Source organism: Trachypithecus francoisi, unplaced genomic scaffold (assembly GCF_009764315.1).
Source record: "Trachypithecus francoisi isolate TF-2019V2 unplaced genomic scaffold, Tfra_2.0 Lachesis_group15, whole genome shotgun sequence".
In the NCBI taxonomy this organism is placed as follows: domain Eukaryota; kingdom Metazoa; phylum Chordata; class Mammalia; order Primates; family Cercopithecidae; genus Trachypithecus; species Trachypithecus francoisi.
Window position 1 is genome coordinate 27,163,485 of NW_022681460.1, and position 25,423 is coordinate 27,188,907.

Genomic DNA, 25,423 nt, shown 5'->3' on the forward strand with positions numbered 1-25,423 from the left:
ATCAATTACTGGCCATACTATATAATTGTTTTCAGAGAGAATCAAGAATTTAACATTCAAGTCATAGTTTCCAAATGTCTGGTCCCACTTGTACACTAACATTTAATTGCCTAAATGCTTGACAATCTCATATAGTAAGTCAACTTATTCTGTTCCTTAAATAGTCACTTGTCAGTCAAAAGATGTTTCCTTTGGTTGGTCAATTACATTGGTGAGGGCTAGATATTACTGAGATTTAAAAAAAAATGTCAAGGTGATACACATTTTTAAAAAGTTTCTCATCCAGATTAAAACAAATATGACAATACACCACGTGATATAATAGTATTGCAAAGCTTTGATCATATATTAGTCTGTATTAAAGTAGAACCCAGATTACTTCTTTATGAGATCTTAGTTAAACCTGCACACATTCATTCAGTTCACTTCTGAACAGAGGAAAGAAATGGCTTTCTCTTTAGGCTTGAGTCATGTAAAAGCTTGTCAAACTTCAAAAGAGACTGTCAAATGACTATCAAAGCAAATGACTCTATATTTAACAGCCGCAATCAATATCTACACTACATGTATTATTCAAGTAATATAACAGATTTATTGCTGCTTAATACATACCAGTAACTCAGCTGAGAGAAGCACTAGAGTTGATGCCTGAAATATATACAGTGCATTTATTTTTCTTATGCTTATAAATTTATTAGTACTTATTGTATGAAGTCAGGATAGCATCAAACTGCAGCCATGAATCGATTGTTTGGTCCCTGCCAAATTATTTGTACTGAACTTCTGTGGGCATTATGGTTTGAGCTGACCTTGAGGGTTATACGAAGCCACCCTAAAAAGTACTTTTTTTTTTTTTTTTTGAGACGGAGTCTCACTCTGTTGCCCAGGCTGGACTGCAGTGGCCGGATCTCAGCTCACTGCAAGCTCCACCTCCCGGGTTTACGCCATTCTCCTGCCTCAGCCTCCCGAGTAGCTGGGACTACAGGGGCCCACCACCTCGCCCGGCTAGTTTTTTGTATTTTTTAGTAGAGACGGGGTTTCACCAGGTTAGCCAGGATGGTCTCGATCTCCTGACCTCGTGATCCACCCGTCTCGGCCTCCCAAAGTGCTGGGATTACAGGCTTGAGCCACTGCACCCGGCCTAAAAAGTGACATGTTAAATTTAAGGATGTTGTTGGTGAAACTGTCCTGGTTTTGAGAAGTCATGAGTGAAAACAAAATTGCTTTAGTTGCAAAACCAGGGGAAAATGTGCTCTTCCTGGGGAATAAGTTTGCCTTATCATTTGAATTTGAAAGTATATGCACCTGATAATTTTTGTTAGCTACTAGAAAGATTCACTGGTACATTTCATATACGATCCTTCCTCCTGTCTTCAGCTCATCTTTCTATTTTTGTTTTTGCATATTTTATGTTATACCTAATTTTATGCCATCTTAAATTTTCTTGGGGACTTACACGAGGTATGAATAAACAAATAACAATGTTATTGATGGAAAACTATTTTGTACAAAAGTAATCTAAGTTACCTGGCACTCAGCCCTTGTCAATGGTTATCTATTTATTCTACCAACGGATACAGGCAGGAGACTACAGTGTGGGGAAAAAAAAAAAAAAAGTCGGCCGGGCGCGGTGGCTCAAGCCTGTAATCCCAGCACTTTGGGAGGCCGAGACGGGCGGATCACGAGGTCAGGAGATCGAGACCATCCTGGCTAACACGGTGAAACCCCGTCTCTACTAAAAATACAAAAACTAGCCGGGCGACGTGGCGGGCGCCTGTAGTCCCAGCTACTGGGGAGGCTGAGGCAGGAGAATGGCGTAAACCCGGGAGGCGGAGCTTGCAGTGAGCTGAGAACCGGCCACTGCACACCAGCCTGGGCGACAGAGCGAGACTCCGCCTCAAAAAAAAAAAAAAAAAAAAAGTCCCAGATGTCTATAAGTTCTATCCAGAATTTCTATCTGGATTATTTCAAATTTCACATGATCCAAGTATGAACATCTTGGCTTTGCCATAGCAAATACAGTGACTGTGGATAGTAGCTGAACAGTGAACTATGAGCATTTTAATAGCCAATACTATATTCTCTCATTAGATATTATCACTTAAAATCACTGAAGATATATGTGCATACCTGGGAATCTACAAATCTCTAGTACATGACTTAATAATTTACATCTGATGTAACATATAGAACTTTGTGATAAATGTTAAACAAATACAGTCTTTTATGCTTGCGGCATGAGATTATTTTTCCGAGTGTTGATTTCTTAATTTTAGTTTAAAAAATTATCTTGATTCTCTGTGCCATGTGAAGAAACTTTCCCCTTGTTTTCCTTGATCTTTCTACCTCAGCTTTGAAGCCTGTAAGAAGGTACCTTTTATACATGTTTGGCATATATATATTAGTATGTAAGGGTAGCACAGTGCTGGTATTCAAGTCTTTATTGAAAAGCATCATCTGTAGGCATTAGGGGTAAGCACATTATCTAAACAAATTCCCAGCTATGGAGCTGTATAGCACAGGCAGCAAAACATAAACAGCAGTACAGCTACTCTCCAAGATAAAAAAAAAAATGACAGCCCTTCTGTCTCCCTGATACAGAAAGAGATGTTATCTCTATGAGGTATAATTTGATGTTTAAAACATATTTCATGCCTGCTAATTGATAAGGCTAATATTTAGCTTAGATGAACTCTATAGAATTGTCAGAATAATTATTGGACAGTAATAAATTTAATCAGTCAGCAGCTTCTTTTAACTACATGGCTTTAAAAATTGGCTAGACTAATCCTGCATCCCTTAGTTATTTCGCTTGGATGCTAGAATTGTCTGAGACTGTTACCAACTGAACTTCCCAAACATTTGGGAGGCAATGACCTAGGACTACGGGTCAGTTTCTGATTGAACTCGAGTTTTGAATTCTGAGTTGACCAGGGAATCTCTTTGTTGATCCAATCTGAGTATGGGTAGAGGGGTTAAAGGAGCAAGTAGAACACATTTTCCAAACTATAGAGGGACAAGAAGTATATATTCTCCTATAATCCCTAATCATACACTACATGCCTGCCTTCTCAGCTCTATTTTAGAGGAAGGGCTTAATAGTTACTTTTCTTCAGCTTTCTTCCTACTATGCCAATTCATATTTTATTCACAGTCAATTACACGGCTGTTAATAAGAAACATGACAGAACTATAAACACATAAAGCACTTACTTTGCCTGCAAAAAAGGTCAAGAAGTCTTAAAGTAACAACTTTGGTAACGTGCATAAAACCATATAAAGTCAATACTATGTATGCTACCAAAAGAAAGCAAGATAAGCATAAATTATTTCCAGTTGGTGCAAAAGCTTGAATATACATCAATCCAAATGCTTGAAGGAAATATTTCAGGGTCAACGGACTGAGGGAGGGTTAACGGAAACAAAATGATTGTGTCAGAGTCATGATATGTTATTTTTCATAACCCCTTTTCCAATAAATATGCCATTAAATGTGCACACCTTAATAGAATAAATCGCATGTCTACTGCCATTTTCTGTTTGATATATGATACTCCTTTTGATTATACTGAGATATCTAACATGTAATTTCCTTTAATAGACATTACTCATAAATCTTCTTAGGAAAGATCTATGTTCTAATGCCCAATTATAATTTTGCTAATCTATGTCCCACCAAGTATATCTTTCTTGCATTTTAGTCCTGGCGCTGGTATTTGAAAAATCATACAAAATACATACCTCACTTTCGATAAAAAAGCTCTCTAGTCAGAAAATAATAAGTTGAAACATTTTAGAGTGACATTTCAAATGCTTAATTTTCATGCAATGATATAAAATAATCCTTACAATGCCACTGGATAAGATTATGCTATTTTTGTTCTAGTAAATATCACTGAGAAATGCACCTCTTAGGTGGAATAAGGAAAACAAGAGTTTCCAATACAAAACAGTCAACAGAATTTTCAACCTGCACTTCAACATTACAGTACATCCACAACAAATTAAAGTGTACCTCTTCTATTTTCTTCTGCATAATCTTCCATTGACTTTCCCATTCCTTTCTTTCATTGTCAAACTGGTCCAGTAATTCCATCTTTTCCTTATGCCAGTTAGTCTCTGTGTTCTCCCACTGCTTATGTAGGTCCATGGCAACAGTGTAAGTGTCGGTGAAGAAGTGTTTCTGCTCTTCTCTGCCTCCTCTTAACCGTTTCTTGGAAGCTTGAAGTTGTTTTATTTGAAGCAGTCTCACTTGCCTTTAAAATAAAGCCTAATATAAACATAACAAGAGAGAGTTCCAAATCCATGTGCTTTCTGGAAATATATTTATCATTTTGTCGAGCCATTCATATAAACAAACTATAGGAAAATTGGACTCGAAAGAAAAGAGATGACAACAGTCTACTTAAGAAGAAGAAACTAACACAGTCAATAAAGTAAAAAGTATCGTCCAAAGTTTTTTCCCTTTCTGAGACCAGACAGCAAAATTATAGTGGACAAGATAATTAAGTACACATGTGAGATATAATCATCCCTTTAACCACTTACTCTAAAAGTAGATTTTTTCTTGAATATCTAAGAGTAGAAGTATACAATTCAAATGTATGGTCACATCTACAGACTGTGACAGATTCTGCTGCAATAAAATTATTATTTCTGTTCTGATGCAACCATACTCTTATGACTGAAATTCCTGAAACAGAGCTGGGTTGCAGTCTTAATTCTATATTCAGAGATCAAGCCTATGCCAAATGTCATTACTGTGTTACTTATTAAGACCCCAAAGTTGGTAGTCAACTTGGGACTGATGTATCATCCAGAAACTAATTTAAATTATAAAAAATATATTCATTATGTCACTTCATCAAGGAAAATCTAGAAGCATCAAAACTATCCTGTGAAATATATGTTAAAATTTATCCATGCTCTCTTTTCCTTTGAATAGACTATATACTATAAACTGCTTAGGATATCGAATACAGAGAATTGAAGAAAACATTTTGCTCGGTTTTCAGGGAATCCTCTAATACATTAAGTAGTTACTGAAATAATTAATTTTCTAGCCTTCAGGGATGTGCATTTAAGGTTTGAAGTCACAATTTAAAATATCAGCTATGTAACTCTGGTATAAGTCTAAAATTTCTGAGATTTAGTTTTTTGCATTAAAATGGGGATAGTCATAGAACTGTTAAAAAGATTAAATGGCATACTGAATGCAGAGTAGTTTGAGAAATTTAAGAAAGTTTTCTATTTTTGCTTTACAAAATTTCATTTTGACTTCAAATACTTTTGTATTAAATAAGTCATGTGCCTTTTTAGGAGGTAGAAAAACATGTTTAAAATGTTCGAATCTCTGTTTAAGATAATTGTGCCTATAAGATGTCCTAACTCTTCAGTCACTAGGCCATTATCAAAATGCTATAACTTACTGGTGGCAGCTAATGCTAATTATGGACAAAGATCCCAACAATCAATAGCTTTGTGGGTGCTGGCATTGCCAAATTAAGCCCACATACCCAAGCAGCAAGCGCCAATTTTGTATTCACAGAAGATAATTGCATATTTCATAGCCTAAAAATAAGATAAATATCGAAGACTAATTTTATTTTTGTCAGACTGTTGTAAACATACATATCTGAGTGGTAAACAGTTTTGAACATATATTTTTTGAGTCACAATCAATGAATTAGAATAGAGTAAGAATGAAAAATGTTAGCTATACATGCAGGGTTCTGCCTTCAAAACACCCTAATAATTTAGGGATCTATATTGTTACTCTATTCTCAAACTATTTACTAAAGATACTTTGATAATTTTTTCCTATGTCTTTGGCAATAGTACTATTATGATTAATTCAGTCAAGAAAAATACATAATTTTAGATCTGGCTATTAAAGGTGCTATCATGTCTCGCTTGTCTTGAAACTAGCAGACTGCTTTAAAACTGTATGTAATTAACTGTGTGGTGAAACTACCTTGCTGACTAGAAAGTATTTGCCACTGTAATTTCTTAGGAAGAATGGTGTGGTCTGAGATAATAAGAGATAACTGCAGATTTAACCAAAGAAGCTAAAAAAGGATGCAGACTAATTTCAAGCTACCTGGAAAAGAGGAGCTATGAGAAATCCATGTTTTATCCCAACTGTCTTTAAACACTGGAAATGTTCCGAAATCACCGTAAAGTCTTTTCTACAATTGTTTAGCAAATGGCTCCAATTTTTCCTTCTATTCCTAACTCTTCTCGAATCGTTTCCATACTACTGTTGAAAGATGCCAGGCCTTTCTCTTTTTAACCTACCAGAAGATCATTCAGGAATACCCTAAATCAGTCTTGCTCTTGATAACAAGACTATATCTAAACCCAGGTAACAGTCCTGAAGCAGAATGAATCTTGGACCTATCTGCAAAGAGCCAAACTCATCGCTTAATATGGAGAAGGGCCAATGTATGGAGCTTTTCCTTTCCAGGCCCAGAGCAATTGCTAGTGCCAAAATATGTAATAGTTATGGATCAGAAACAAGCCTTTAGAAGAACATTTCTATAGAGCAATATCTGTGCCAATTTTTTGTGGAAGGATTTGGCCTCCTTAGCATCTCAGTCTTGTCGTAAATATAATGTTAGATGTTAACGTAGCCAAACATATACCTCTAAATATAAAGGGGGAGGGGCATAAAATTGTTTTGGAGATTAAGTGAGCAAAAGGGAAAAATGCTTAAAAGAAGTGCCTAAACCCTGCTCTGGATCATAGCAAATGCCTGATAAATACTTGCTTCTTGTTTTCTTCCTTCTGTCCCTTGTTCCCTCCCTTCCTCTTCTTGTCTTTCCTCCCTCCTTCCCTTTCTCCTCTCTTTTCTTCATCTATCCCTCTCCCTGTTGTTCTCTGGGAAAAAACCTGATTATTTTGATCTTTATTTAAAAATGAGATAGAAGCAAGTGTAATTGTGTGAACTCTCGTATTCTCCATGATCTTCTTTTGCATTTTTTCAAGTATTTTAAAGATACACGTCAAGTATTTAAAGAAAAAGTTTTATTGTTAGTAAAAATGTGAACAAATCTTATGTAAAACTGCTTTTGTTATAAATCTGACTTAAATATTACAAAAAAAATCATACTGAAGCGGCAACTTTGTAGAGACAGAATGTTTTGTAATGAGAAGTTATGGGGTAAAGTGGTTCAGCAGATTCAAAAACTCAATTTAAATGCTCTCTACTGGGGCAAAAATAAAAGTTCTTTTTGTTCCTAGTTGTCATTCATTTTCTCCCACAGATACTGGCATCTATGTGGGAGAGAAGGAAGGATTTCTGCTGTCTGTGTCCCCTACCCCATATCTCTTTGGCTCTCCAGTTTATGTTGTTCCTTCTAGAATTCCATTTCAGAATAAAAATTTATTAGAGCAAATGTAAGAGGACAGAGTGAGCTGCAATACTTAGTCACACACCCCAACTCTAAACCAGCATTGCATAATCCCTTTTAACTGACTTCCCCTTTCCAGGGCTGAAAGCCAGAATTATAAAGAGTTGTGAGTGGGTTGCATAAGTATGGTGATGGGAGGCAAATAGTTTTGCTAGCCTTCCGGCCCTACCAGTAAGCAAAGTTTAAGAGTAACACACAAGTCTCACAAGAAATTTTCATTCCCCAAGTTAGCCTCCGTCTGGTCATGGCAGCAATTGTTTCTCTGAGGGGTGCTCCATTCTTAGGAGACCTTGGTCACTACCCTTTCAACCTCCATCTTGCCCATTGAAAACTGGATTGCAGTCAAACAAACTCAACGGCGTTCCTTAGGGGCAGCTGCTCCATTTCTACTTCTCTCTTTTTAGATTATTGTTTAGAGTACTTGTTTCTTGCTCTCTTTATTTCCTTTTGCTAAACATATCACTTTTCATATAATTAAAGATTTTTCATTTATAAGAGGTTACATATTCCAATAGAAATGCCACACACAGTAGGTACTGCTAATCTCACAATTCCTAGAAGACTCATTTGGCCTGAAGATGCTTTGCTTCTGATTAACTTTGATGGATTAGGAATTCCCCATGCTTATAACCTATCAGAGTAATGTACCATTTACCTCCTAAATTCTCTATCCCTTTCTCCAGGCTATTATAATCACTTGAATTATTTCAATGAATTAATAAATCTCATTCCTTTCTATTGTTCACTTGCAATTGAGTCTTTCCAAAGACCGCCGTGATCTGACTTTGTTACAGGGTAAAAGGGAAATTTTTTTCATTGCTGTTTATTGCTGTTTTAGCACATTCCTCATGCTCCAACAACGTCAAAGAGACACTACCACAATTCCGAATGAATCAACTTTACAGTCTCATTTAATAATCTTCTTTCTTGTTTTCTTTACAGTTATTTACTCAAATTAGAAAACATGCAAGCTGTATGCACACTGATTTTACTTAACTCATAAAATGCAAACTTTAAAGCAAACATTTGGTTTGAGTAAACAATGTCTAAAACTAACCATCGTGAACAAAAGACATAGTGGTAAGTTTCCCTCCTAACTGTAGATTATTCAATTATGAATGGCATAGACTTCAGCTCAAATTATAGAAACACTAACTCTACAGAGAGTCCACCACCACCTTAGATAAAAATAAAATTTATTTTTCACCACAATTTACCAACAATCTCAAGGATTGTGAACTTTAATTTGCAAATGTTAAAAGTCTTTATATGAATAAAAAAATCACATTTGAATAAATATACTTAGTGAAAATCAATGATGGGCAAAGTGCTTTTCAAACAACCGAGAAGCAGTGTTGGAAAAACAGTCTCAAAGAGCGGATGGTACTGTCAGTCCAGAGTTGGGAAATCTACCCTGAGCAGCTGAACAGCCTTTTTCCTAGGAGTCAGTACAATCTGTTATGCACCCCGCCCACTGTTTTTAAGCCCAGACACAGACAACAGCAGAGACAGATGTTGAAATTACACTCCATTTAAACAGTATCCATAGTTCAAAACATCTCACCAGCAGCCCCTCTGTAGCCTGCCATAATTAGTCACTTGCTTGTAAACTTGCCGGAAAGAAACATACCTTTCACACTGGGGAGAAATCCTATGGATGCTCGACCACTGGTCAGTCTAGCAATGGAAGGAAGTGGATGGCTAGCTGTCTTAAAGAGAAAAGTCTCAACTTGGTGAATCTCAATTCTTTACAAGAAAAGGGGATGCAAAATAAGTCCAACTATTCCACAGAGCAGTACTGGCAAGTCCCTTTGAAACCTTCACCACTTTTACAAGTCAAAAAGCTGCTCAGCTTAGTGTCACAGCAGCAGCTGAGACTACAGTGACGTCAGTTACTTGGAGGCGGCCTTCAAGCCACCTCTTCCAACCAGAGCTCTGTAACTTTAGAGCAGCTCCTGCTCTGGGTAAACAACTCCAGGTCCAGGACATTTTTAGCTTTTATAATGGAGCCCAGTATTTTCAAACTTGCCGAAAGAGCTGGTTGTTAACATCATACGATGACAATGGCCAATTTTAGATTTATTTTATTAGGAAAGTAAACTTATTTTTTTTATAGGCAAGAATTATCTCGCTCCTTCCATACTTCTTTCTCCTTCTCAGCTGGTGGTAGGATGTACTCTGCTGTGCCTTTAGAAGTTTGCATCTGGATGTGGCAGAACAACATGTGTAGCATAATTATAAATACTACATACTCTCAAAAGATCTGTGAAAGTTATCAAACTTCTATCTTCAAATAAAATAGAAATGGGACATAAAGTCCAACCTCTTAGCTCTCTGTGATTCTGATAGTGTGTTGCTTTTATCTACAATAGTAGCGATGTCTTTACATTAGAGAAAATCAGAGCCCACAGGAAAGGATGAGATTTCTTACTGTGGGAGGACAACACACACACACACACACACACACACATACACACACCCCAAATATGAGACACTTACGGGCTTCTTTTCCACTGAAGTGTGCTGCAGACATAGGAAAAGAAAGCAGCCTAAGCATATGGAAAAGTTCTCTAAATCATGATCAAATCAGCCTGTTCTGAAATGCTAGGAGATCTTGCCTCCCCAGTGACATTTCCAGGTTTATTGTGGTTTTGTACACACACCCATCTGATGATATTTGGTTTAATTTAGTCAAAAAAGTCTCTAGAGCAATTTTGTGCCTAACTTAGCAAATATACAAGTTTAAACAATAAGGTCTTCAGGTCTGAAGAGCGTCCCTGGTGTGGTCTTTAAAGTAATACATATTTACTGATATTATTTTCACCTGCTTCCAGATAAACATTTCATGAGGAACTAAAGTTTAATAATAGTAACCTGTTCATAGTAGGACTTTAATACATGTAGGACAATCAAATGAAACCCTACTCTGTGTCTGGAAAGCCTGACATCATAATCTCAATAGCAAAAACAACAACAACAACAGTGATAGTTACAGTAATAATAGTAATTATTCACTGAGGGGCAACTCTCTACAAGGTTCTGTGCTAAGTACTTTGAATAGACCTTTATCTGAATTCACTCTCATAGCAATTCTGTCTGTAGATACTGATAATCTGATCTTACTGATAAAACCCAAGGCTCATAGTGGTAAAGCATCCTGCAAAAGTTCATAGAAACGCACCCATGTGGAGGAAAAGGGTTTGAAACTGTTTTTTTTTTTTTTTTTTTTTTATTGCAAACCATGGAATTTTGTCATAGAAATCTAGGTTTCAGTTCTACTGCCACCACTTATCTGTGTGATCTTGTAGACCCTGATTCTTCCTTAAAGAGATAATTATATTTACTTTAAGAGGCCATAAGAATATGAAGGAATATATATAGCGCCAAGCACACAATAAAGGGTAGTTCATGTCTACCTCCATACTTATGAGGCTAGGAAGAAGAGTCTTTGAGAGAGGGAGAGGCAGGAGGGAGTTGCACAAAAACATCAATACAGAATTATCTTAACATTGTTTCCGGTCGGGCGCGGTTGCTCACGCCTGTAATCCTAGCACTTCTGGAGGCAGAGGCACGTGGATCACTCAAGGTCAGAAGTTCAAGACAAGCCTGGACAACATGGTGAAACCCTGTGTCTACTAAAACTAAAAAAAATTAGCCAGGCATGGTGGCGCAGGCCTGTAATCCTAGCTACTAGTGAGGCTGAGGCAGAATTGCTCGAATCTGGGAGGTGGAGGTTGTAGTGAGCAGAGATGGCCTCACTGCACTCCAGCCTGGTTGACAGAGCAAGACTCTGTCTCAGAAAAACAAAACAAAAAACATTGTTTCCTTTACCTTTTCTTCTACTCCAAACGTCTTAACTTCTATGTATCACTTGTAAATCAAATTAAGACCATTTTCTAAATCCTATTGAAAATTCAGATAGTATGTATCTAAGTTACAAGAGATGTTACGTTGGACTATACTTCCTAAGTGTCACTCAGTAGTACCCATTTCAATCTCTTTCTTCATGGATGTCCCAGTGTGATTGTCCCAGGGCAATCACAAATAATTGCCCTATGTTTTAGAAAGAATTACATCATTCATACCTGATGACATACTAATCTTATTTCAACGTATAACAGATTCAAGTGCTTCATCTGCTTCTTGTCACAGTAAAGCTCATCTTAAATTGTACACAGAATCAAATACTAGTGAAAGTCTTTGACAAAAAGTTTACTCCAAGTTTACCACTTTTTCTAGTATTTACCAACCTTTTCTGTTGAATTATATATATATATGTAAAATGTATATTATGTTATTTATGTATAATACATAATTTCCATGCCATATTTCATATCCCAAAGACAGAAAGTAAGTCAATTAGCTGATACAGTGCAAAGTCAAGAAATGTTCAGCACAGCTTTTGAGATTTTCCCTTGAAAACTTTTTGTTTTTTAGGAAAACTTTTAAAAGAAAAGTTCCCACAATGATGTTCATAAAATGAACAGATTTAAAAGTCTGACGCTGGCATACTCAGCCCTAACAGTTATATTCAGACATCTCAAACTGCCTGAGGTTTTCAAGCAGGTGTCAGAATGACTGAAAACCTTATGGAAAAAAAATGCAATTTGTTTTGTAATGCAGTTTATCTCTAAACCATTTGAACATTTAAATCTTCAAATATGAAATTCACAAATGATTGTCCTATGTTTTAGAATTACATCATTCATACCTGATGACATACTAATCTTATTTCAACATATAACAGATATGTAAAGAAATGTACATAATACCACTTAATGGAAAATAAATGTAGAAACATCACCTGCTGTCAAGAAACAAAAAAGAAAATTCTAAAAACAATTGGAAAAGATCTATATTAATAATAATAATAAGGCACAATCAAAAACATTTTGAAAAGGGTAAAAGAGAAATAATGCGTGCATAAATGTCACTAGCAGGTGTTTCCAGACTTACAGAATTTTAGAGTCAGAAAGAACTTCTGAAATCATCTAGCTAACCTTCTCATTTTACAGTTGAGGGAAGAGGCCCTCAGGGTTACTCATCTGCTCAAGGTCACAAAGCCACTTACTGGCCATTCCAAGAATAGAATCCCGGTCTCCTCATTCCTGGTGGAGAGCCTTGAAGTTCAAAATTCCAAGAAGTGCAAGGGAAGAAAATTGAAATAAGAATGCTGGATATGAGAGGAGACTGAGAAGTTGACTTCTGGCTTTGGCAAATTTTAAATTCAGTTTTCTTCTATGTCCAAATGAGAGAGATGATACTCTGTCTTCCAAGTATGACATAAGAATCCTATAGCTGAGTATTTATTTATTTTTGAGATGGAGTCTCACTCTGTCGTCCAGGCTGGAGTGCAGTGACGCGATCTCGGCTCACTGCAACCTCCGCCTCCCAGGTTCAAGTGATCCTTCTGCCTCAGCCTCCTGAGTAACTGGAACTACAGGAGAACGCCACCATGCCCAGCTAATTTTTGTATTTTTAGCAGAGACAGGGTGTCACCATATTGGCCAATCTGGTCTTGAACTCCTGACCTCATGATCCGCCCACCTCAGCGTCCCAAAGTGCTGGGATTACAGGCGTGAGCCACTGTGCCTGGCCAGCTGAGTTATTTATTACTATCTAAAGAGGCTTGTGTCCTTAGCTAATTGTAAACACTGGGTCAAAATAAAAAGGCAAATGGATTTTATCTTAGCAGTTAAAAAGATCTGAAGAGCCGGGCTCGGTGGCTCAAGCCTGTAATCCCAGCACTTTGGGAGGCGGAGACAGGCGGATCACGAGGTCAGGAGATCGAGACCATCCTGGCTAACACGGTGAAACCCCGTCTCTACTAAAAAAATACAAAAAACTAGCCGGGCGTGGTGGCGGGCGCCTGTAGTCCCAGCTACTGGGGAGGCTGAGGCAGGAGAATGGCGTGAACCCGGGAGGCGGAGCTTGCAGTGAGCTGAGATCACGCCACTGCACTCCAGCCTGGGAGACAGAGCGAGACTCCGTCTCAAAAAAAAAAAAAAAAAAAAAAGATCTGAAGATAAACACAGCAACATGGCCTTAAGCATGCCAGTACATATTTAATCTATAGTTTCGTTTGCAGAATGATCCTGAAGTATTACAAAGCAGTTACTCATTTGTTCTCTTTATGCTATGACAACCTGGTTGTTATGAGACTGGAGAGCTGCTGATTTCTTGCTTACATCATTTTTCCATTGCTTATTCTTTTACCCTTTAAACATATTTAACAAAAAAAGGGGTACTGTGTTTCTATTTTCATTAGAAAGAAGATAGAAAAGATTTAAAAAACTAAACTTGTTATTTTTTGTTTGTTTTAGTTTTGTTTTTGAGATGGTCTTGTTCTGTTACCCAGGCTGGAGTATAGTGGTGTGATCATGGCTCACTACAACCTCAACTTCTGGGGCTCAAGCAATCTTCCAGCTTCAGACTCCTGAATAGGGGACCACAGGCACTTGCCACCATGCCCAGCTAATTTTTTGATTTTTTTTTTTTTTTTTTTTTGAGATAAGGTCTTGTTATGTTGCCCAGGATGGTCTTGAACTTCTGAGCTCAAATGATCCTCCCTCCTTGGCCTCCCAAAGTGCTGAGATTATAGGTCTGAAACACTATGCCCAGCCTAAACTCATTCTTGTGCATGTTAAAGTTCAAAGGCTACTATAAGGGATGTAGTTTAAGTAATTCTTTCTTGAATAATGTCTTCCTCTTGCAATTTTGAAATTACTTTAAGATCATGAGATCTCAGTTGTTTAGCAGAACTCTTGAATCTCAAATTATCTTCAATTCCTAAGGTCTTGGGTACTTTAATTAACATTCCATTTAACAAATATTTGTGAATACCAATTCTATGCCTCGTTAGACCAAGAAGACTCAAAGAAGAGTAAGAAGTCCTTGTCTTCAACAGGTCTGGTCAGCTCTGAAGATTCCCTGAAATGTGACATGTAGCGTGACTGTTTACATTCTGAGTATCCCACTACACTGGTATAAATTCACAAATTTGGAGAGTCTCTCCTAGGAGTACCCACAGCATTCCACCAAGGAGATCACGGTTTAGTGCTACTCTCACGCAGCCCTAGCTGCACACGATAATCACACAGAGAATGAAAAAGAAAAATAGCCATGCTGGAACTCTCCCCAGACTTCTGACTCAGACCATCCAGTGGTGAGGTCCTGGCTTCAGACTTTTGATAAAGTTCCACAGCCGATTCTGTCAAATTTGGTCCTGTGTTATTTGAGTTCTAGAATGGCAATTTCAACTGTATGTTAATAAATATAATTTTGATCCTACTAAAGTACTGTTTTGGGATATAAAATTATGAGGATAACACACAGAATATTTACTATGCATAGAAGTTACATGTTTGGACTATTACTTGCCAGCTAATGCACTATTTTTCCAGTGGGGGATGTTTATCCTTAGAATCATGGGACACTGGCTTTCTCTTCTATTCTGAAGGCTGCACGTCAATAGGTTTTTTAGCCAAGCACATCCATCATGGGGCTTATGCACAGGCATTTCCAGATGACAGAAATATTCAAAAGACACACGTTTGAATGATCTGTTCTTTTCAAGTCGTGGTCCAAATTCTGAACCAAACAGTAACATATTTGAGAAATGTGGGCTATTTTAAAACTAGAAACAGAGCTTGCTCACATTTTTCAAATTTGCTTTTAGCATCTCACTGCATTATTTACAGATTCTTGACTTGGAGGATACTGATAATGATGAGAATAGAATCAAAATAATAAAAAGGACTGTTCGAGGGCTACCTTTTCTTTAGTGACCAGAAGAGTCCTGGGAATGCTTGTCCACCACAAGAGGGCCACCCTGAGCCACTTCTCTCTGCTGCGCTGTTTCAGCAGTAACGCACGGCTCAGGCTTGGTGAGTGTAATTTGAAGGACAGAGGAACTAATCCATATTCCCCCAGGGAGTAACTAATCCACCTATATCTTCTACGAGAAATGTTAGATTTATCACTACCAGGTGACAGCATTCTATTTCCAATAATTGCCTAGTAAAATACCACTGATAAAGGAAATAACTATTGGCTAGTCACACTTCGGCACAGAAAAGGAGAAGAGGTAGCACATACTAAGGACTAGAAGGAATAAATCAGTATGCGTAGGCTTTGATTAGAGGTCGGGAAAGTCATCTGTTTCATTCACAGGGCATGGAGTGGGGAAAGAGGTGGAAGATCTGAATGGGGAACAGCATGAGTGGGTGTTAGATTTTGAGCACTTGGAGTTCAGGTCAAAAGAAATGTGGCATCATGACATGAGAGGGATACGGTAAAGGATTTGGAGGTAAAATTACAGAAAGGAAGGCCTAAATTCACACTTCGGTGTAGCCCCCAGGCCCACTCTAATCAGATGATTTCTGCAGAACCAGCCAGACCCATTTTCCATGGCCAAGGTTCCTCAGTAAGTCCATATTAGCCTATAAGCACAATACCTTGATGGGTAATTTGTCCATGAACATCTCAAAAATTCATAAAGGAAAAGGGTTTAGGAAAAGAGAGTTGCAAAATGGTGATATCATGCAGGGCAAAAGCTATTCAAATGCAGGAAGGAAGCAGTAGGTATTTAGTACATCCCCAAAAGCAGCTGTGTCTGACCCTTCCACTGTATTCTGTTGTTGTTGACGCCATCAATATATATTGCAAAATAAGATTTCTGTAACCTCACTTTTTTTTTTTTTTTTTTTGAGACGGAGTTTCGTTCTTGTCGCCCAGGCTGGAGTACAATGTCACGATCTCAGCTCACTGCAACCTCCACCTCCCGGGTTCAAGTGATTCTTCTGCCTCAGTCACCCAAGTAGCTGGGATTACAGGCGTCCACCACCATGTCCAGCTAATTTCTGTATTTTTAGTAGATACAGGGTTTTGCCATGTTGGCCAGACTGGTCTCGAACTCCCAACCTCAGATAATCCACCCAACTTGGCCTCTCGAAGTGCTGGGATTACAGACGTGAGCCACTGTGCCTGGCCAACCTCACCCTTTTTTACCCAACTCTTTTTAATCCCCGCTACTATTTTGAATCCAGTCACTTTCTACAAATATCAGGTATCTTCAAACTAATAGCTGCATCTGAATCAAGTACATTCCCTCTGAAGTAAGGAGGCTGAACAGAGGCTTCGGTTTCCCCTCTTGGACAGTTTTTCCACATCAAGATGAAGTCCAAGGCCAGGCAGTCCTCATTTTCCTTGACTACCTCAACTAGCTTCACTGTGGCTTTTTCCACTAGATGTAATCTAAGCTTGTTCACAAATGCTAAGGCCCTTTATGCAGTGGCCCGACAGCCTCAGCAGGTACACATTTCCTTTCAGGCAAAGGCTCAGAAGACACACATTTCCTTTCCTGCTTGTATTCCCAGGAGTCACCTAATGCCCGGAAAAAAATTAATTTCAGTACCTTGTCATGTTGAAACCCAGTTATAAATGACTGATCTAGGCCAATATACAGGATGTTCTATTTAAGAAGTCTCACTCTATTTTGTCTGTTCAGGAGTCAGAGATACAAAAAGAGTAACAAAGAATGTGAAAAAAACTGTTTATAAGAAAGAAGGAAGGGAGTTATAAACTACGAACTAAACTGAATGTTCTGACTTTAAGAAATAAGAGTATATAAGTCATTTCTTTAAAAAAGCTCTAAATTACCTTCCCTTACTAAATCACTTGAGGCAAGTAAGTAAACTGATGAGTTGCTCTCTGCCCCTCATACTCTCTTAATATTTGAATGCACAGGTTAAGGCAGGTACTTTTGACATAAACTTAAAGAGCTGGCTTTAAAGGTACATCATGTTGGCAACCTCAAAAAGAAGTGATGCCGTTTCCCAGCCGTCAGTAATCACTTATGCATCATGCTTGTTAACACAAGCAGCTCAACTAAAAACATTCAGAAGAGACTACAGAAAATAAACGCATAAAGCACACTTTTTCAGAGTCAACAATTTCCACAGTTCCATATCTGGAGTATGCACGATATTACGACTCTTCAAACAGTCAAGATATTGCACCACTCATGAATACCTCAGGGTGGTTCGCCATTTTCTTTTTTTTATTTTTATTTTTTGAGACGGAGTTTCACACTGTCGCCCAGGCTGGAGTGCAGTGGCACGATCTCGGCTCACTGCAAGCTCCGCCTCCCGGGTTCATGCCATTCTCCTGCCTCAGTCTCCCAAGTAGCTGGGACTACAGGAGCTGCTACACCCGGCTAATTTTTCGTATTTTTAGTAGAGATGGGGTTTCACTGTGTTAGCCAGGATGGTCTCAATCTCCTGACCTCATGATCCACTCTCCCTGGCCTCCCAAAGTGCTGGGATTACAAGCGTGAGCCACCGCGCCTGGCCTGCAATTTTCTTAAGTGAGTTGGTGTTCTAAACTTTTCTGAAAAGTGCTAGTTTTTAAATTAGTGTAATGCTCTACACTGTTAATGTTTATTTAATGCTTATTTTCCTAAAAAACAAAAGTCACTTAAAATCATTTTTAAAATATATCTAAAACTTTACTGATAATTTAAATAAAAATCATCAAAACAAAGGCAAGTTTTTATTATCTGAGTTTAATATATGCTAAATAGGAATTTGGATTCAAAAACATTGAAAAACACCAAATATGCAAGTCAATAAAATTTTATGAACATTTTTGTAAAGGCTGCATAACTGCTAACAACCACTGATTATGTATTATCTTAAAATAAATGTTTGCAATTTTATCTTCAGATGTTGGGTTTTGTTGGTACCTTATTTTGAAAAATAGCTACAGAAAAATACGTTCAACTCTGAACTAAAAACGTTTTATAATGGTAACAGTGAAATTGAATAATCAGGAAATGTCAATAGACTTAAGTTTATTAATCATAAATATGTGGGATATAAAAAGATCAGATGGGGCTCTTTAGGACAACATGGCCTGGCTTAACAGTGAGCAGTGCAAGGTAGAGGTTTCTGAGGTTTCTCTTTACATCTAAAAACTGTTATATTTGCTGCTCTTATTTTTTGATCAAGTGGTTTATAACAGTACTCTACTCAAAAGGTTCCCCAGAAATATTTAAAATACTACCCACAACTTCACTAGGACAGACACAGGCTAGAACTGCCAGTGAGTACAGAAAATACACCTTTAAGCAGGGAAGACATGGATGAAAATGTATTTAAGTTACATGGAAAGGACCTTTAGAGATTGTGATTTGCACACACTTTCAAAATGGCAAGCATGAAAAACAGCCACTACCACTTTCCCTTCTCTCAACTGATCAACACAAAAGTACAGTTTAGAAGCATTTAAGATATTCCCACATTTATTACTGTAACTACAAAGGTGTTCTGCCATCTCCAGGCCATGAAATATTCCATTTTGTATGAGTTTTTATCTGAAATTCTACAAGTAGACTGCTGAGAATGTCAGGACCTACCCATGAAATGTGTTTCATCAAAATGTGAATGACATTACTTTACCTATCGAAAATCAGATCAAAATTAAAACCGCAGAAAGAAATCTATCTTTCATTAGACCTAATTGGTTTACAACTAGGGTTTAAGCAGTTATGTCTTCATGCATACTATGTTTTAACTATACCATATCCCAGTAGTTTAATAAATGGTCGACTTTTCTTACTTTCTGGTACTATTCTCCACTACCTTCTCTTCAATCTCTACATTCACTTATGGTGTCTGACACAAAGTATGACTCTGCTAGATGAACTGGACTGTAGTTCTATCAGAATGCAGTTACAAACACTGCATGAATATTTGGAATTAAGGCTGAGCTACCAAATTGACAGTCCAAATGTCATCAGCAGCTAATTAAATAAGCATATCCCATTCTACCACACAAACTAAAGTTGAAGATTAGAGCATACAGGCCAAAACACATTCCAGGCTCAGGACTGAATTTTCCTTTGTTTTATGAGTTTAGTTACTTATGCTTAAAAATAGCCAACTGAATTCCTTTTTTCTTAGATCTAGGCCAAATTAACAAGAAGACACTTCTTCCTATGGCCAAGAATGTGCATACAAGGGAATTTTCTAGAATAAGGCTTGCTCTGTTGAGTTTAGTTTGGTGTGATGTTTAAATAGCACAGCTTCAAAGGTCCAAACAAAAGACGACGCCTTGTCTTAATAATTGAGGGTCTTTTCTCTCTTGCTGAATCAAGAAGCGTGGTTGTTCCTCTTTCAGAAACAGCTTAATACAACAAAAATAATGCAAGCAACAGGATCAAAGGGGAAGACGCTGGGGATTCTCTTTCTGAGGTTTTGGGCACCATCTTTGTTAACTTATATTCCCAAGTTTATGTTCTATGCTTTAAGAGATAAGTGCATCCTGGATATTGGGTGCCCGCTGAACAGCTTTAAGTTACAGGGAAAAGACGGCAAGGAAAAAGGTCACTTCATGCCTACTGGCAATTTTCTGACCCCACCTTCCACCAACTGGTCCCCAGCATGTTCCTAAGACAGAGGCAGGTCTGAATGCCCTGACCCTGCATGCATTTCTCATTATACACCGCAGTGTGATGGATCTGTGTGTACACACAGGCACAACTGGGAACCTGGTCTATGCAGTGAGTGGGGCAGAGTGGAAAAGAGCCTCCCTGGAATTCAACTGTTCAGTAAAGTTGATTCACTAACTTCAGAGGAGCTGTTGGAATGATCCCATAGCCCCCAGAATCTGTGAGCAGTAGTCAAGTCAGTCCTGCTTCAGCCTACTTTCCTCTCCCCAATATTTCACAGGAGTTTCACATATGGAGGATCTGGATGAGGTTCAAGAGTCTCATGAAATTCTATAAAATCACTGCCTGTATTAGTCTACTTTCAAACTGCTATAAAGAGCTTCCCTGAGACTGGGTAATTAATAAAGGAAAGAGGTTTGACTCACAGTTCTGTATAGTTAGGGAGGCCTCAGGAAACTTGCAATCATGGTGGAAGGGGAAGCAGGCACTTTCTTCACGAGGCAGCAGTGGACAGGAGTGAAGGAGGAACTTCTAAACATTTATAAAACCATCAAATCTTGTGAGGACTCACTTGTTATCATGAGAACAGCATGGGGAAAACCACTCCCATGGTCCAATCACCTGCCTCCCTCTACTTGTGGAGATTACAGGTCCCTCCCTCAACCCATGGGGATTACAATTCAAGATGAGATTTGAGTGGGACACAGAGTCAAACCTTATCACTGTTTTAGGAATTCACAGGTAAGATTAATACCACTGTTGCCAGAAGGGCAACATAAGGAACACGACCACAGTTCCTAAAATGAGATATATAGTTGAGGCTGGTGTTTTGGTTAGTCCAGACAGCTCTCCTTCCCTATTCAGGTCACAAGTTATCACTGAGGTGTTTGCACCACCCTTGCATATATTTATGGTGTCAGTCCACCTAAGAATGCCTAGGGATTTTATTGTAATAACATGTTACATCACTGTTGGATCATCTTGAGTCTTGAATTCAGTGTGCACACGTGCCTGTCTCTCTCAGTGAGTGTATGACGCTGTGCCCACACACTATTCACCTTGGTTCTCTTTTCTGTTAGGTATTATTCCTATTTACCTTTAATTTTGTGTTTTTGAGAACTTGTATAAATGCAAGCCAAGTTTCCTGGCACCACCACCAGTGCAGAAATATAACTGCTTTATCACTGGAGGTGATATCTCTTCTGGCAAAGGCTATACAACTAAGTGGAAATGCTCTAGAGAGAATTCAGACATCCACTGAGCAGCTGAAACTTTAAAGTCTACTCAAACCTAGAAAACTAATGATCCTATATCTTAGTATCACATAGTTTACTGTAAGCTTTGTTGGGGCTATATCGAACATGTATTTTAGACAATTCAAATATCTAAAAGTAGTGGTTCTGGGGCGTTTTTAAAAATACAGATGCCTAGGTCTGTACATTTTATTTCAATTAGTATGGATTATGTCCCCAATTAAAAACTTCCCAGAAATTCTGATGTGCAGCTAGCATTGAGAACTACGATCTAGTTATTTCATTTTTGATTAATCTCATGATAAAACTAAAATCTAAAGCCAGTTTCTTAAAGTCACACATGGTAGTGAATATGCATGATGCTTCTGAAGTGAATGAGTGTATACCACATGACATTTATCTGCAAAGATAACATCAGCAGTTTGGACAGGACAATTCTTTGTGATGTGGGATTTCAGGGACCTTGAAGTTTTGATCCCTTCCTCCTAAATGCCAGCAAACTTCCCAGTCATTGCAATAACCTGCAACACTCCACACACTTCCAAATGCTCTGTAGGTGGCTGAGAGCCTTTTAACAGGTGTAACTGGCTCCAAAGACAATACATATTTCAGCTAAATTTCAGCTCTCAAACATTTACTTTCAGTTCCTGAAATGGTGGCCTGGAAACTTATCACGGATCTAACAGACAAACTTTAGGTTTTAAAGTGTTTGTTATCCCTGAGATGAAAAATTTTTAAAAGTAAACACCTGAATTATATATAATTGATTAAACATGGTATTTATCGCATTTCATTCATTTTTGTAATGAAGTTTTACCTAGCTCTCTGAATCGCTAAAATGAAAAGCCAGAAGTGCATACTGACAGATTCCGTCGGTTAACCACTCCTCACTCCAAGTCTCTCCTCCCCCTATCAAAAAACAAACAGAACCAAAAACCAAAACCAAACAAACCCTGTAGAGAGTAAGAGCAGTTATTCTAAACTAAAGTTTTAGATTGTTGTGAAGGTTTTTTGTTTGTTTGTTTGTTTAATTAATACTCGAATGTGTGGGAGGATGTGACGATAAATCAGAGTCCCTTTAAAGTTAAATTCCTGGAGATTCCAAGGGCCATTACCAATAGCAACTTTTAGAACAAAGTTTTTCCACATATTCTTTTTGCAGACATGCAAGATACTTCACTTTCCACAGATTTTCATATCCATCAACCCAACCTGTGAGTATTTACAAGTATGTGACCTCAACAAGTGCGGAGATTGCTGACTCTTGGATGGTACTGGATAAACTATCAATGAGATGGACAGAATAGGTCTTGTGGGTAGACGGAGTCTATCCAGGCCACTTTAGGTATGAGGAGAAAGGGGGATGCTCAGGTTTACTGAAGTTAGTTTATATCTTGAGAGCAACTCCCGCCAGAACTATGTTACCAGTCTTGGATTGTGGTCTAATGAATTCGAGAAAATGACCATATTTTAATGAAATTCTAGAGAATGACTGTATTTTTTCCCTATTCAAAACAATTCACATATCATATTTATAGAGCATTTTCCTGCTTTGGAGGCATTCTATTATGGAGGATAGGACTCCAAGTATCCAAATTGAACTCCAAGTTCAATTAGCAATACATGACTTCAAGTATAAAAAGTAAAAGCAGGAATGGCAGGTTTGGTGGGAATCTGGTCAAACAGAGTAGGATGGGGATAACTATTTCCTAAATGAACTAAGACCTAATCCAATCTCATGCTTCCAAGCATATCTCTGTAGACAAAACACATTGGCATTACAACACATTACTTAGCTTCCATGAGGGTCACATTTATTTCCTGTATTTTTTTTTTCAGGTATTTATTGGATGTCAAAATTATCTTGCTAGTTTGATGTAACCTGGCAAAGGTACTTTACAAATGTATGTAGTTTTTGGAAATGTGACCAAATTGTGAATGTTCGTCCAGCTTTTGAATAATAATAGTGAGCTACTGAGAAATAATTACGAGACATGTAGTCCATTTTTATATTCAATATGCCAATTATTTATCAAGAGGAGACAAACAGGATGAAAAAAAGCAGCAAAATTAAAACAATTCATACAGAAAAATGTCACACTTACTTTCTTACCTGAAATATTTTAGTGCTTGGGCTTCTTATTGAATTTGGTCGTGGTAAGATGGTTGTGTCTTTTTAAAGAAATAAGCAGTCTTCAGTGTTTTTATAGCATTGGTTACTACAGAAATTATACTTCTTTTACTTCTTGTCTTGAAGGATGAACAAAATAAACAAACTGAAAATACTACAATGAATGGTAGATGATGAAAAATTTACAGTACAAAAAACAGTGTAAAAAGGAAGACAAGTTTAAATATTGTTGTGTAAGAAAGTGATGAAAATAATACAAGAATGAGAATAAGTAAAATGATAGGCTGGAACATCTGGGAAGGTAAATGCAAAGACAAAGAGAAGAGTTAATTAATAATAATCTTTAAAACTTAAATTCACATCAACTAATTTAAGCATTCATTCAACTTAAGATACAAAAGAACCCCCACCCTCCCTTAAGCCTATATCTGTAAAATCTGAAAGCCTAATTTTATACACAGCACTTTCTCTCACTCTAATTTCTATTATTTTCCCTGAGGGTATAACTGAATACATATCAAAATTCAACAAGTTTTATCATAAAACGGTATTTTTCATAGCAAAGCGGAGCAACATGCAAGATAAATAAGCGATAGGGTTGCAATTTTTCTAGCTGTACCAACAGGCAGTTAATCTAAAATCATGCTTCTGTACATAAACTGGCTTTTAAATGTCTTGCGTGTCTTAAAAGCCATGCATGCTGTTGTACTTCCGTGGATTCTCCAATGGATACAGGACACCAGGCTTGCCAGAGGAAACAGCATTGCCTGTTTTATTTCATAAATTATCTTTCATGTGGTTAATTCTGATAAAATGCATTGGTCTTTAAATGGCCACCATACCTGGCCAAAGCAGCTCAGTCCAATTCATCCGGTGTGCCTCTACAAATCAGGATGGAGGAAAAATGCTGGTTTTCCCTGTTCTGGAATGGTTATTACTATTTCTCTGAAGTAGTGTTGCCTTCAAGCTACCGTATAGACTCCTTCCCCAGTACTGAGATTCTCCACTATACAACTGAGAGTGATTTTTCTCTGGAAATAATGATCATATTATTTAAACTTATGGTAAAAAAAAAAGTGGCTTTCATTTGCTCCTTTCCGGGGGCTGCAGACACAAAATCATGTCCCTTTACCACTGGTTTCTACATTTACCAATAGTTATCCATCAGTTCTGTTTTATTTAATTAAATTATTATTATTTTTTTGTTGAGACAGAGTCTCCCTCTCTCACCGAGGCTAGAGTGCAGTGGTGCAATCTTGGCTCACTGCAACCTCCCTCTCCCTGGTTCAAGCGATTCTCCCGCTTCAGCCTTCCGAGTAGCTGGGATTACAGGAGTGCGCCACCACACCAGGCTAACTTTTATATTTTTAGTATACACGGGGTTTCACCATGTTGGCCAGGCTGGTCTCCAACTTCTGACCTCCCACCCGCCTCAGCCTCTGGGATTACAGGCATGAGCCACAGTGACCGGCCATCAATTCTGTTTTAGCTTTTTTCTTTCTTTTGAGACAAGGTTTCACTCTTGCCCAGGCTGGAGTGCAGTAGTGCAATCACCACTCACTGCAGTCTCCATCTGCCTGGGCTCAGGAGATCCTCCCACTTCAGCCTCCTGAGTAGCTTGGATTACAGGTGCATGCCACCACACCCGTCTAATTTTTCGTGTTTTGGAGAGACGAATCTCGCCTTGCTGACCAGGCTGGACTCAAACTCCTGAGCTCAAGCGATCCGCCCTCCTCGGTCTACCAGTCTAGTCATTTTTTTAAAATCCTAAACTCAATATGGATTTTGACTCGAAAACCACAAATCAGCAGCTAAATATTCCTATTCAGGACCATCTTGCAGTTCATCTGCTAGCAGAGTAACAGAAAAATATTGACCTTCTAAAATAATAACGTGCCTCAAAAATCTCAAAATCCTTTACTCTTTCCACAAAAATTGAGGGTAATGAATGGTGTTGTTTTCCTTTTAAACAAAACACAGGAAGAAATGATGACTACATGATGGAGTCACAAAAACCTCAGCCCTGCAGGACCGTGTGGAAGAACGGGTGGACCGGCGGGGGGTTTCAGGCCCCAGTGCGGCCCTGAGCCGGGGCTTCCCTCAAGCGGGGCGCGGCAGTCCGGGCGCCGAGACGCCCCCCTGGGACGCGGCTCCGCGGGCCAGCCTGGCCACCGCC

General features: G+C 38.2%; 2 protein-coding genes across 2 annotated transcripts in view; both read right to left on the bottom strand.

Annotated features, from left to right (window-relative positions):
- KIAA0408 (KIAA0408 ortholog) overlaps nucleotides 1–23,361 on the bottom strand; it is a 36,728-nt gene extending 13,367 nt beyond the window's left edge. Inside the window, exons 1-2 of the mRNA XM_033234502.1 lie at nucleotides 23,230–23,361; nucleotides 4,016–4,270 (exon numbers count right to left, since the gene is read on the bottom strand). Coding sequence (XP_033090393.1) covers nucleotides 4,016–4,150 — 135 coding nt within the window. The 5' untranslated portion in view covers nucleotides 4,151–4,270; nucleotides 23,230–23,361. The remainder of the gene's footprint in view (nucleotides 1–4,015; nucleotides 4,271–23,229) is intronic.
- Nucleotides 23,323–25,423, bottom strand: part of SOGA3 (SOGA family member 3) — a 49,162-nt gene continuing 47,061 nt past the window's right edge. The window contains exon 6 of the mRNA XM_033234501.1: nucleotides 23,323–23,540. Coding sequence (XP_033090392.1) covers nucleotides 23,430–23,540 — 111 coding nt within the window. The 3' untranslated portion in view covers nucleotides 23,323–23,429. The remainder of the gene's footprint in view (nucleotides 23,541–25,423) is intronic.